We start from the raw sequence: 14,819 nt of genomic DNA on the forward strand, positions 1-14,819 counted from the left end.
AAGGAGAGCAACTGCCTCCATTACCCTCTCAGATTGTTGTATTTAAGTTAATCCATTGATTTATGGATAATGATCTATCACAATGAGCAACAGCAACAAAAAAAGAACTTAATGGACAGTGAAGTCTCCCATTATTATAGCTCTGTAATAATAATGTTGATGCTGTGTAGTGTGAGCTGAAATGTTCCCCCAATCATAGCACAGAGACAGCAGCAGCAGCTTTCAAATGTTGGTCTCCCAGCTTCGTTTGCCTTGCCCAGCTGGTTGCGGCCATGAAACAAAGAAAGGAGTCAACAAAGCAGACAACACAGAAGAAAAAGTGGGGGACAAGAGCTCGACTTTGGCAACGCAGCTGCTTAATTGCTTTTCTTGATTTGTCTCCCCTATCATTTTCATTAGCAGAAAATCTCTCTGTTTGTACCAGAAACCAAAAATATTCTGAGAAGCAAAACAAGGAAAAAGGAAATAGTACTGAATGGGGGAAGATGCATAAAACATCCTCCTCCTTGTCCTCCTCCTCCTCCTCCTCCTCCTCCTCCTCCTCCTCCTCCTCCTCCTCCTCCTCCTCCTCAACTTAGCCATTGTCTATCCCCTGCCACATGAAGACATCTTCTGCATGTTTCCATGCGGATCCTAAGCTTTCTTTTGCCAACTGGGCCCTCAATACTTACTGATGTCGTCAATCCATCTTGTTTTAGGTCTCTTTCGTGGATACTTTTTATCAAGTGGGATCCATTCTATGTCTGCCTTGGTCCACCTGCCATCAGTTCTTCTTGCTATGTGACTGGCCCATTTCCATTTCCATTCTTTTACTCCCTTGATGATGTTGTATATTTAGCACATAAAACAAACTATAAGAATTGCAGAACTGCTGTGGAAATAATATGCGGTTTGTTCTTTTGCCTCAGTTCAAGTTCAGGATATGCCAATAGTCAGTTATAGTTCTAAGGACTGCTTGGCATTCATACAATATATAAAATATTGAAAGAGTTCAAAATCTAATAAAATATATAACACAGCCCCCCCCAATAACTTTTTGTGTGTATTCTGTTGAGCTTTTCTCCCCATTTTCATTAGTTCCCCCAATTTCTGAAAAAAGGCCAGTGTAGGATTTCCTTTGAAGATTTTAGGAGCTCATTCAAAAACTAATATACTGGAACAAGAATGCCTGAAACCAAATGAGAAGCAATGCTAATTTTTCAATATACTCCTTTAAATATTCCCACTGATTCAAGCCTGCAGGCTGTCATAGTATGAATTAATTGAAATTTTTGAACAGTATTTAAAGACAGATCAAACATGCTCTGGTTGTCAAACCTAGACATCGTTCATGCTTATGCCGTGGCAGTTAATTCACAATTTGCTAAGAAGTTGTAGTGTTGCATCAACCTGTCAATGAAAAGAACTTTTAAGATGTTTCTTTTTTCTGAACTAGTAGCAGTGCCATATCCATAAGCATCCTCAAATTGTGTGCATGAACTTTCGAAGATAATGCCAAACGAAAGTGTGAAAGCAGTATTTTACAGCACTGTTCATCTTCCCATAATTGAGTATCTCTGTCTTGTTTGGACCATTCAGCCTATTCATGCTTAGGACTCCTACCATGACAACTATTTTTATTAATAGGGGAGATAAAGCTGAACATAAATAGTGCATCATTCCAAACTGCCTCTAGTTTCATGTATAGATGTTTTAAAATAATGAAAGATACAAGGAAACTCTGTGGAACCTCTTAAGTCATGTTTCTGAGGGCAAGGCTGCAGTCGTTTGGCTCTTTTTTAAATGGTAGAGATACAGTGGTACCTTGGTACTCATCATTAATTTGCTCTGGGAGGTGTGATGAATCCCAAAAATGATGAAACAAATTTTTCCCATAAGGAATAATGTAGTGAGTCACAAGGCAGCCGACACCAACATATTCTGGCTTGTGCATTGAGTATCAAACAAATGAGGAATACTGGGTCAAAGTTTTCACATCAAAATGTGTTGAGTACCAAATTGAGTACAATGGAACCTTGGTACTCAACTGCTTTGAAACTCAAAGCAGTCGAGTACCAAGGTACCATTGTAAAGCTCTCATAATACAGTTTCTCTTGTTCCTCATCTAACTGAGTACCAAATTTGATGAGTTTCAAAGCACTTGAGTACCAAGGTACCATTGTAGAGCTCTCATAATATGATTTCTTTTGTTCCTCATCTAATTGGCTAGGGTCACAATGGGACTGACATCTTGTCAAGATAATCAGTTGAGTCAACCATTCAGTACTGGAAGGACTGTTTCAAATATTCAGGCCAGTCTGGTAAATATCTTAATTCAGGATATCCAGAAATTCCTAAATTTGCACCACAATATCTTTTTCCAAATATAATATTTTGGAAACTTTGAATTATTTAATTCCTGGCAGCTCCATTTTTTAAAAAAGAATAATGTACCATATTTTTCAGACTATAAGACGCGCAGGAATATAAGATGCACCTTAGTTTTTGGGGAGGAAAATAAGATAAAAGCTGATTGGCAGGTGGATCAGCCTCCCGGAATACCCCCAATCAGCTGTTCCAAAGGTGAACTTTAGCAACAGGTTCATTGGTTGTGAGCTCTGCGCCTTGCTTTTTTTCAGCCTCTCAAACGGAGGTTTCAGAGGGTTTTTTCCAGCCTCTGAAATCTTTTTTTCAGAGGCTGGGCGGGGCTACATTTAGTATATAAGATGCACCCAAATTTTCACCCTCTTTTACGGGGGAAAAAGGTGCATCTGAAAAAATATGGTATTCTGGTCTGACAAATTGTTAGGCTTAAAACACTGACAAGAATTTTATAATCACAATAGCTAGGCAAAAATAAAAAAAATGGGCCTATATTTTAAGCATTAAGAGAAAACTGATTTGCAATATAAAATATGCTAACAATATGGCCCCATACCTCTACACAGGTAATCCTCTTACAATCATTCATTTAATGACCATTACAATGACAAAAAAAGATTTAGTTACAAAGAGACAAGTTACAAAAGAAACTTATGACTTTTTTTCACCCTTATGATTATTGCAACTTATTCATAGTCACGTGATCAAAAGTCAGACACTTGGCAACTGGCATGTATTTATGACAGTTGCAGTGTCCTGGGGTCATGTGATCACCTTTTGTGACCTTCTGATAAGCAAAGTCAATTGGGAAACCAGATTAATTTAACAACCATGTTACTAACTGAACCATGGCAGTGATTCACTTAACAACTGTGGCAAGAAAGGGCATAAAATGAGGCAAAATTTATCTCGCTTAGCAATGGAAATTTTGGGCTCAGTTGTGGCGTTGCTTTGACTTTTAATTCAGTAGTTCCCAGTTTTCTTTCTCGAGTGATACTTAAAGCTGTAAGAATATGCACATCAATTTTTCATTAGATTTGTATGGAGGTTAGACCTGAAACTTCACAGAGCAATTCAAACCAAATCAATTATAATTGAAGAATATCTGGAACATAGAATTTTAGATTTCCACAAGGCAATAGACAAATATCTGCCAAGATTTAAAATGCTCCCAAGACCAAGACCAATTAATTTGGCTTGTCTTCTGCATGCAAAATTATCCCAGGCTACAACATTTGGAAACAGCCAAAGCATAATAAGATCTAACTCATAATGTTATAGTATAATGCTCAGCTAGAACATATTTTTTACTATATTAAAGACTGATCCTCCTCTCCTTCTCAATCTAATGCATCTCTTGTGAACGTGCTTCTTGAAAATTCTTCTTTGAGTAAAAAAGTAACCCATTTCACAAAAACCGCTTAGTATTTAAGTGCTTGTATATGGATGAATATTAATCAGTAGGACAAATTTTGTCCAATTTCATTTATTTATTTTTATGCTTTTATGCCTTATTATTTTATAAATAACTCAAGGTGGAGAACATATATAACACTCCTTCCTCCACCTATTTTGGGGTTGGGTTGAGAGAGAGTGACTGACCCAAAGTCACCCAGATGCCTAAAATGGGACCAGAACATGCAATCTCCTGGTTTCTAAGCACTTTAACAATTGCACTAAACTGGCAAACTTTAATCAAGTTGTGATTAAGCATGCAAAAAATTAATGGAGCGTGACGGAGACCGAGCCAACAGTAGCAACATTGGAGGCTGGTTCAATAATGACTATATTGTAGGAATGTGCAGCAGGTTAGGGTAAAGACATAACTGTATTGTAGAACAGCTTAGGAATTCTTCTTAAGCATTTTCAATGCTTCCATCCAGAATGCACTTGGTGATGTTACAGTGGTATCACTAAGTGAACTAGGAGTGGGCAAGGCAAAGTTAAATTGGCAGGATAAAATTTGTTGGACACTTAGCACACATTTTATTCCTTTTTTAAAAATAAAATAAAATAAAGAGTAGAAAATTGCTCCATGTTCTCAAGTTTGCTGTGTAATTTTCTAAGGTTGTCTTGGAGGCCTCACAAAAGATATACGGGGTTACATGGAGACCCCATGGATTGCTCATATTTGCCCTGAAATGCTTTCTAATAAGTAATAATCAAACAATTGTGGTTATTGAACATATTTCTGTATAAGGAGGAAGGAGCTATTCAAACTTTATTTATTTATAAAATTTATTGGCTGCCCATCTTACCTAACTTGGGGCAGTTTACAGTCTTTTGGGATCTACCAAAGTAATTTTTAACCCAATACCTTAATACCTACACCAAATTGGCAGTCAGGAAGCTAAAAGAAAGTTTCACCGAACTGTAAACATTAGATTATAAAAGAGGCAAAAAATAGAATGCAATGTCCGGTTTGGAAGTGGTAAGAGCAAAAGACAATAAAGCAGACTACCCATTTTTTTGGCCAACAAATTATTGAGACAATGATAAACAACCACCCTTCTTAATTGTGTGGCTTCTGTTATGCAGAACATCAGTCCAAATTATTCACAACCACCCAGGTTGGAAAATAGCTTTGAGGATCTTTTGAGGGTTCCATTATGCCTAATTATAACATGATTAATCACCTGAGAATACTGTACCAAGATTAACCCCACCCAAACTGCTGGGAATTTTTGCCCTTTTTCCAAGATACTTTGAAGGTATCAGATTGGGAAGAGTGACATTTACATTGTACCAGCTATTAGGATTAATGCTTATTGTTTATAAAAATAACAATTTCCCCTAACTAGCCACTGTGTACTTCACAAATGTGACCCAACAGGAAACATTTTCAAACCCCACTTATTGTTTTCTTCTTTTAGAACTGTTGGTAGGATCTCTTTTTCTGACAATATCTGTTTTTTCTTGTAAAAGAAAAGAGTCATATTTTTAGGTACTGTATGTAATTTTTCTGGGTGGCAATGTTTATTGCTTGTTACATATATCTGCACTTCTTTCTCTTCCACCAGCATTAAAGACATTGAATTAGTCTGGTTAAAAGGAGGAAGAGGAAAAGGAAAGAGGAGGGAAAAAAAAAACCTGTCCAGTCCTGCCTTGGCACCACTTTTTAAATAGTTAGCAAGCATGTGCAGAAACATTTGTCTTGTTTTTTTGTGGTGCCACAGTAGAGGGCTTCACCTCATTGTTTTGTTTGTTTGCTGGATTGTAGGAAGAAGTATTCTCTGACACAAACAGCAGTTATGTACCTCAAGGATATATGTATCATATCATGTTAATTGAAGATATAAGAAGGCAGGCTTCACCCTGTAGCTAAAATAAGCAAAGGGACTCATTTGCTGGTGCAAGAAAATACACTTGGGCATTAGCTGGCTCAAGAGGAGGCTAGTTTGCATATGGCTTCCCAAAGGCACATAGGGATGCATTTTAGATAAAGCCTCCTGCAGCTATCCATTCTTCCGCACCTACAGAATGGAGCAAAAGAAAGAGATCTCATGCCATCATGGATCAGCTGTACTCAATTTTAGTGGCCCTTACTGCCCAGCTTTGCAGAAGACAGCATGTTCTTTATTGCTGTTCCTCATCTACTCCACATCTTACAATAGCAACTTTTGAAGGAAGGGTGGTCTAGTTAGGTGAAGTATGTGTGTGTGGGTGGAGGAGGGTACCAGACAGGAGAGCTGTATCAGTTGGATGCTTGGATTGTTTGGAAAAAAACAAACAGATTCCCCCCCCCCCCCCAACTCCACCATTTTCCATCGCCCAAGGGAGATGCCTCTATTGTCTGGGAAATGAACGGCTCGCTTGGGGGATGCTATTGGCAGACTGATGTAGGGAAGGAGTGGGTGGCAAGGAAGCATAAATAAACCCTGCAAAGGAAAGTCCGACGCCAGAGAGACGAGGGACCAGGGAATGGAGGGTGCAAACCCACCACCTCCTTGACCGCCTAGCAGGCAAAGCCCATGCCCTGTACTCGAGCCATACCTGGAGGAGCAGCACCCTTTCTCGGGGAGCTTTGCCTCTGCCCTCTGGCTGGCAGTCGCCTGGACCAGCGCCTGGGAGCCAGCCGCGCCCTCCATGGCCCTTCACACACACCCTTTCCGCTCTTACGGAGTCTTGGGGGCTGCAGCTGAGGGCGGGTGGAAGGCGCTGTCCGCAGCTCCGCGGTGCTGAAAGCTCGTTCCAACGCTGCAGCGGCGACTCTCGCCACTGACACAGCGCGTGCGCTAATCTTGGGCGACCGGATCGAGGAGGAGACCGGGTCGAGTCGGCCACGTGGTCCGACGGCTGTCAAGAGAAAGAGGGACCGTCTGGCCCCGTTGATGGGTCTTAACAGGAGGTTTCTTGTACACCAATGCCCTATTGTGTTAAAGGACACCTTCTATGAGCCTCAGATTACATTGTCGGTACTGACTAGGGTAACGAGGTTCGTAGTCCAAAACATTTGGTAATCCAAGCTTCTTATCAAGCAAAGCAAACCGTGTTCCATTTCATGCAAACTGTGTAACAAGTACATCTTAAAGACATAGATACTTTCCTGTCAATTTTCAATTATTGCGATAACGTTTTTATTTCAGTCCCTAAAGTGTTTTGATACATTTGGTTTTTTTTTTTTTTTTGAATATGTTGGAACTGCAGGTAAAATTGCTGGATAAACATATAAATGAAACAAAACAAAATATAAGAGCTATCTGAAGCCTAAGCAGAAAACAGTAGTTTTCTACCAAGAATAAACAATAAATAAGCATGTCCTCACAACATGAAAATAATATAGATATCTCTGAGAATAATAGCAAAACTCACCTTGATTTTACCATTTCTGTATCATAATAGTAGCTGTCCCAAAGGTGCTTTCTTTTTTTCTCAAAAGGCAACCAGACTTTTTGTTTGTTTGTTTGAAAAAGGAAAAAAGAAGCACCTTTGGGACAATCATGATTTGGATGATTGAGAATCTCCATAGATATAATCGTAACTGCATGACATTCTTTTGGTCCTTGGCACTATTTCCTATAGACAAGAGCAATGTCTTTGTTCCTCATACAGTATCTTGAGAATCCACAACTCATGGAGGAATATTTTCAAACTCTTGGAGCTATGAAAATTTACTAATTCATTGCAATTCAAGTAAGCCCTCCCCCTCTGAATGAAGTCTTAAGAGAGCAAAGAACAGAAACCCTTCTGTGATGACACATTGTACATTTCTTTAGTGTGAAGTTACCTGAGACAGCATCTTTTTGCATGCCTTCTTATGCAAATCCCAATGAATTCAACAGGACCTAATTTTCCCTCCCCTGTAAGTGTTCATAGGACTCTAGCTTTGGTATGATGGAGAGAAAAGGATGGCTTTCCCACAAACTACAAGATACAAATGAAAAATTTGTCCCAACTATTGAATTCAAGCAAAAGAATCTAACTTGCTTAAGTCATAATCCTACTGGTTTTACATGGTAAGTTTGCTGGTTTACAAAGTTAACAGTTGACTGATCCAAGATGGCTAACTAGTATTCCAGCATAAAAATAAATCATCTAACAAAAAGATAATGGATTATTTATTTGACGTTAAATGATTTGTTCTCTAGTGAAGCTTTCAAAAGAAGTTACAAAAATTAAGTAAGCAGCTGAAGTTTATGAGCAAATTGACTTGACAAGGTTCTATAAACATGTCATTGTATTTTTCACTCAGCACATTTTTGAAGCTCACAATGATGACTTTATTATGAAGAACAGATATGAAAAACTAAACTAGATCTTCATTTGGCTCTAAACAATTCAGCAGGGATTTAACAAATCCCCCCCCCCCCAAAAAACCCCAATCTAACTGGGTGGGCATTCTAGAATTTTAATATGTATCATTGTCTGAATCATCTTTAATTAAAGTGAAGACATGTTTGGTGTAAAGTCTATAACAACTAATGTCTCTTTTGAGATATGTTACAGATAAATAAAAGGCACTGGAAGTCTTATCCTCAAGAGGTCATGTGATATGGGCAATCTTTTTTATGCATATTTATTAGGAAGTTGGCTCTAGTGTGTTCACTAAAATTCATTTTCAGATCATTAGGGCAGAAACACGTACATTTGTATGCAATCCTTCTCTGTGATATGAAGCTCATGATAGATGTTAAGGTTTTATTGGAGATAATGTTTCAATTATAGCAAGCTTTCTGCAGAAGCCCGTCTCATGCAGAAATAAACTTCTTTTTATTATTAATTTTACATTCGGGCTTTGGATGGATAATAATGAACCTTCAGTATTATATTTCCATCACTGTTTTTACTGTAGCTTTTATTGTTGCCATTTTGACATTTAAGAAATGAAAATTTTGTGATGGTATTCAATATAACTGTAATGTAGAAAGTAGGAATGATGCAATGCATTCAAGAGCATTATTCTAGTTGATCAATAGCTAGTAAAACTATTTCAGTTACCATTCCACCCAATTAAAGATTTAGCTACTTTCTATGTAAACCTTCAAGTCTGATGTCCTTCAGAACAAAGTTAAATTTGGTTAATTATTTCTGGAGTATTATTTAAGATGTGTCATTACAACATCTAATTTTAAATCCCATATTATGTAAAATTTAGATTTTTATGTACTAAATTGTCTTTTGTATTTTCACACTAATCAGTATGGGAGAATAAGTAACTCATTTTATTGATTTAGATGTAATATATAGTATCTTTCACCTCAGACAGCACTAGTGTTATATAGGAATCGAAGGATATCATTTTAGAGAAAATTGTTAAATATATTGAACACATTGTTAGACAATATATAACATTTGTTAAGGTATATTATATATGGCAGTACATTTTAGAGTAATCGGAACAGCTGTATATTTCACACATGCACTCATAACCCCCCCCCCAATAATACAGCAGTTTAAACAAAATATATCAAATCTGTATTTATGAAATTTTACATTAAATATTATATATTAAATGCAACACATAATTAAAATACTAGAATAGAAATATTTGGAATAAATAGGGAAATTCAGAATTTGAATTTAACATTCTTGAGTGATTTAGATGAAGCCCATTTAATTCCCCTCCACGATCCATAATTTGGAAGTTATAATCCACTCCAAAATCGTAATAATTAAGCTAGGGTACTGCTTGCCTAGCTATGGAGTCTTCTTTAAAAGCTCCGTGCACAAGCCAACAATCAGGTCAGCCGTAGAATCAAGGAAAAAAATTACATCATTAATAGGAAAAGATTCACTTGTTCTATTATGACCCTGTTCACATTGTTATAAGCACCACTACACTCCATCTTATAAAACATTGGATATCAGCTATCTCAACTGAACCACACTGAGATGGAGGTTGTCCTCTTCTTTGGCCTGATGATCCCCCACAGCATTAGTGCCAGACCACCACTTAAGTATGAGTCAGCTCAGCAGTCTGCTGCAGCTTCCCAAAAAGCCAACACAGTCCTAGGCTGGGCCAACAGAGAGATGGCATAAAAGTCATGAAAAGTGTTAGTACCTATACTGCACTACTGAGGCCAGTTTAAAATACTGCATCCAGTTCAGGTTGTCATAGTACAAAAAAGATGCCGAGACCCTAGAAAGAGTGCAGAGAAGAGCAATAAAGATGATAAGAGGTCTGGAGACTAAACTGTACAATGAAGCATTAAGGGAACTAGGCATGTGTAACCTAACAAAAAGGATTAGGGGAGGCAGGATATTTGTCAGAATATTCATGAACTGGAATAGGGCATAGCAACAAGGTCAGCCAATGAGAGCTGAGACAGGAAGGAGCCTGGGCGTGGCTCTGTAGCTCTGTGCTCAGCTCTAAAACGGAAACTATTCTGCTGAATTGAAACTGAAACTGTTCTCTCCTCTGCCTGTGTTTGCCTGTACTCTCTCTACCACGTTGGAAGAATCAGCCATTGGTATTATATATTTACTTACGTGTTATATTCAGTGGTGGGTTGCTCCCGGGTCAGTCCGGTTCTATAGCACCGATAGTAAAACCGGTGGGAGGCTCCGCCCACCCGCCACGACATCAACATGGCTGATCTGTGCATGCGCAAAAGCTTCTGCGCATGCACAGAAGCACTCACGCATGCACAGAAGCGCTCACACATGCGCAAGCAAAGCGAGCGCACACGTGCACTCCCGCTGCAAACCGGTAGTAAAGGTAAGTGGAACCCACCCCTGGTTATATTACATATAAAGAGAAGTTAATGAATCCTGCTGAATCAGTGACCTGTGTGTGCTTTCTGGATTTCATTTCTGCAACAAACTCTGACAGTCTTCCAGTACTTGAGGGGCAGTCTCCAAAGCACCTAAGGGCAGGACAAGATACAATGGATGAAAGCCCATTAAAGAGAGATCCTACTTGTTACATAGGTCAGCATATGCCCCAAACATACCTTGCACAATATAGGCACTTACTATATTCCAATGCACTCCTGAAGGGAACAATTTCTGCAGGAAAGTGCATGAAGATACATTTCTTTAATCTATGGTGTTATGTGGAACAGAAAACACACTACTCTCTGGTGTATAATATGGCGAAGTGAAGGAATTACAATGCTGATTTTTTGTTAAAAGATAAGCAGGGGTGAAATGCTCCCGGTTCGGACCGGATCGCTCAATTCAGTAGCAATGGCGGTGGGTGGTTCGGAGAACTGGTAGCAAAAATCCCTGCGCCCCCGCCCCCCATGCCCAGCTGAGCTGCAGGATCATCAGAGGCTTTTTTTTTTTTTACTTTTAAAAGCATTTTTTCTACAACCTCTTCCGACGAAAAAATGCTTTTAAAAGTTAAAAAAAAAGCCTCTGATGATTGCACGGCTCAGCTGGGATAGTCAGAGGCTTTTCAAAGCATTTTTTTCTGCAACCTCTTGGCCGAAGAGGTGGTAAAAAAAATGCTTTGAAAAGTCTCTGACGATCCCAGCTGAGTTTCCTGATTGGCAGAGGCTTTTCAAAGCATTAGAAAAAATGCTTTGAAAAGTTAAAAAAAAAAAAAGTTGGCCACGCCCACCCAGTCACATTACCCCCCCACCAAGCCACGCCCACAGAACCGGTAGTAACAAATTTTACATTTCACCCCTGAAGATAAGCATTTACTGTTCCTATTTTTTATTTAAGTTCAGTGTATATATATCGAGAAGTACTGAAAGGGAGGAAAATGAAAGAGAAGCTGAGAGAACTTCACTAGCTCTGCGGTTTCCATCCTGTGATGGAATTCAGGAGTGGAATTCACTAAGCAGCTCACGAATCAAGTAAGGTAGAATGAAGAGCGGGAAGTCAATTTTTATTGCTGCTTCTGATTTACCGGGACTTTATTATTGTTTATTAAACTTTTATGCCACCCGTCTCCCCTGTAAGGTGACTCTGGGCTTTGAAAGATGTTTATAATTATTGTTATATTTTTAAAATAAAAAAAAACCCAAGTACTTGATTACATGTCTTGTACGGAACCCATACCCACACATGGTAACAAAAAGAGAGAGTGAGAGTGAGAGAGAAATCTCCTGACTTGTTCTAGGATGCTTCTTGTTCCTATGGGATCATTCATAAAGTATTCCAAAAATAGATGCTCCAGTGAGCATTTCCATTAAAAAAAAAAGGCGGTTCCAAGCAGCTGCACCAAGTGGTTGTTATATAAGGCATCCAAGCAGAAAATGAGTGTGTCTTGCCCAGGGAGTATTTATCCCTGCCAGCCACTTTCTAGCAGCCACGAATTCGAAAGGCGGATCTCTGCCATTCTTTCTAATTGTCATTGTTCTTCTGTTGTACAATAATTTGTTGGTGCAGAAAATGCCCCCTTTCAGCCCTTTGCATATATCCACAGAGCTTGGCAATTTTGCACTTTGGGATTAGATGGGTAAATTGCCATTCACAGGAGCCACTTTTTCTGCTCACGTTTCCCTGGTGTTTCTTTGGGAGCTCAAACTGGCATGCAGTGGTGTGTGTGTGTGTGTCTGTTAAAAAGCAGTCAAGAGGATGGTCATGCCCATGCATTGGAAGCCCCATCCCTTTGTATCTGTATGTGATATCAACGGCCATACAAAAGGACTGGGGTTCTGATTGTGTAGTTGCAACCAAAATCAGCCTTGGTGGCACAGCAGACTAAAGTGCTGTTAAGTAGAACCAGCTGCCTGCTATTACGGCAAGTTCAAATCTCACCAGGCTCAAGGTTGACTCAGCCTTCCATCCTTTCGAGGTAGGTAAAATGAGGACCCGGTTTGTGGGGGCAATAAGCTGACTTTGTATAAAAAAGAACACTGCTTGGGGGCCCCCCAAAAGCCCTACTAAGCAGGTCTATACAAAAGTATGATGCATTATTGCTTAATGCATTGTAAGCCACCTTGAATCTCCAGAGAAAGGGTGGCATATAAATCGAACCAATAAATAAATACAATAAATAAATAAAATCGCCACTTGTTTTACTTGCCCCCATCCCACAAATAACTCTGGTGGCATGACCCAGTAAAGCAGGGGTTTCAGACTCAATTTCACTGAGGGCTGCATCAGGGTTGTGTTTGAGCTTGGGGGGCCAGAGTGGGCGTGGCCAGCTCAATGTCACTCCTGTTGGAGGCGCCTCTGGTGGCCTGAATGCTCTGCCAGCAAAAACAGAGCTTGGGAGCCTGTTTTCGCTGGCAGAAGCAACGTGGCCGGTCCTTTGCTGTTTCCAGGGCAGCCCCATTGGCCAGATCTAAGTACCCTGAGGGCCAGATCCAGCCCCCGGCCCTTGAGTTTGACACCCCTGCAGTCAAGTAAAAAGGGAATGTCTCCTTTGTCTTCAATTTGTCGTGACTTCCTAAATATGTCCATGTGGTTTTCTTGACAGAGGTAGGGATTGCTATTGCTTCTTCCAGGATACATTTTTAAGGTCCCAATCAAGCCTACAGATGCAGCATTTCCAAGAGGTCTCCCCTTATATAATTAAATAAACCTGGTTCTGTTTTGTTTTTCCGCATAGGCGAAAACTCTTAGATAGTTTGGCAAAATACCTTTCATTTCATCTATGCAAGCTACACCTACAGCAGGGGTGGGTTCTACTTACCTTTACTACCAGTTTGCAATTTGAACTTTATACCGCTAAAAATAGCTAACGTGTACAAGAGTGATTTTTAAAAATGTATCTGCCATAATACATCTTTTGATACCAAAAAGATCTTTTAAAAGGACAAGGGATCTTTTTAAAATGAGACGTTTCTCTGAAATAATCATAAAATCTTCTTTTCTCAACCCAAGAACAGTAAACAAAGGAGAGATAATGTACAGAAATGCAAGAAAACTAGTAAATAATAGCAGCAGAAGTTCTTCTCCAATAAGGCACTTCCTTCACAGTAACAATGAAGTATTGATAGTCCCATCTCTGTCCTGGCCATCAGATCACCAAATGTAACCCAAAGAACTCTCTCAAACATTTCCCAACCGTTTCTTGATCATATGTATTTAGTCACTCAGTGATTCTTGGGTATTTCCTCATTTTCTCCTTCCTTTCTTTTCCACTTTCTGAGTACTTCCTTTTCTGTCTTCCTTTTCTTCTTTAATGAGTTCCATAATCTTCATGCTTCTGACTAAAGAATAACACCTTGGAGTCTTCTAGTCCAATACTCTGTTCAAGCAGGAGATCCTATATCATTCCGGATAAATGGCTGTCCAATCTCTTCTAAAAAATTCTAGTGACGGAGCACCCACAAATAAACAGCGCCTTCCGGTTAATTGCGGCATAAAATCTGAGTCCTGCAGATTTGGCATCCTCCCTCTGCCGTTATTGCCAGCAGTGCACTTTCCTTCATGGGAGAAAAGGAACAACCCAAATATGGCTGGCTGCTTAGCATCCGTCAGTGTCAAGAGATGTCAGTTCAGCAACTGCCTGTAGCAGCCTTTGTAAACAGCAGCCACCGCCAAAGATGTGTGAGTGGAAGGAATCAACGGATGCAGACACACAATCTTCTTCTCTGCTTCTCAGCTCAGAGTTATGTCATTTCTCAGCTCTCTAACTTTGATGGATGCCAGAACGGTGCAAATCTAATAAAAGTCACATTACTCACTCTCTCCTGGCAAGCTCTGAGTTTGCAGCCTGTTACTCATTCCTCACTCATGACTCACTTAGCAAAGCACTGGCTGTTGGCCACTCTCTGATGACCTGACAATAGGCAGTTGGCTTCCCTTTCATTCTCTCCCCCTTGCCACTTCCTTCTTGCCACATTTGGTTCTCCAGAAAGTTCAGGAACACTCTACCACAATTTCCTGCCAAGCAGAAGATCCATCTACATCTTCTCTCTATGGCTAGTTACTACATCAGGACTCTTAACTTGAAGATGTGCATACACAAGTTGTCAATGGGAGTACATTCAATGAAAACACTGACTTTCCAGATGGGCCAGAGGATTAAGTGTTATAATAAGTCTCATTCCAAAAAAATATTGAAGTGAGGATAAAGGCTCAGTGTTATAGCTAAACATTTGGTAGGTTAAAGC

General features: G+C 39.5%; 1 protein-coding gene across 1 annotated transcript in view; it reads right to left on the reverse strand.

Annotated features, from left to right (window-relative positions):
* Positions 1-6,449, reverse strand: part of DISP2 (dispatched RND transporter family member 2) — a 31,324-nt gene extending 24,875 nt beyond the window's left edge. Inside the window, exon 1 of the mRNA XM_070931331.1 lies at positions 6,355-6,449. Coding sequence (XP_070787432.1) covers positions 6,355-6,449 — 95 coding nt within the window. The remainder of the gene's footprint in view (positions 1-6,354) is intronic.
* Positions 6,450-14,819: the final 8,370 nt, after the last annotated feature.

This window comes from Pituophis catenifer, unplaced genomic scaffold, assembly GCF_029215685.1.
Source record: "Pituophis catenifer annectens isolate HBS135680 unplaced genomic scaffold, rPitCat1.0.hap2 SCAF_1, whole genome shotgun sequence".
In the NCBI taxonomy this organism is placed as follows: domain Eukaryota; kingdom Metazoa; phylum Chordata; class Lepidosauria; order Squamata; family Colubridae; genus Pituophis; species Pituophis catenifer.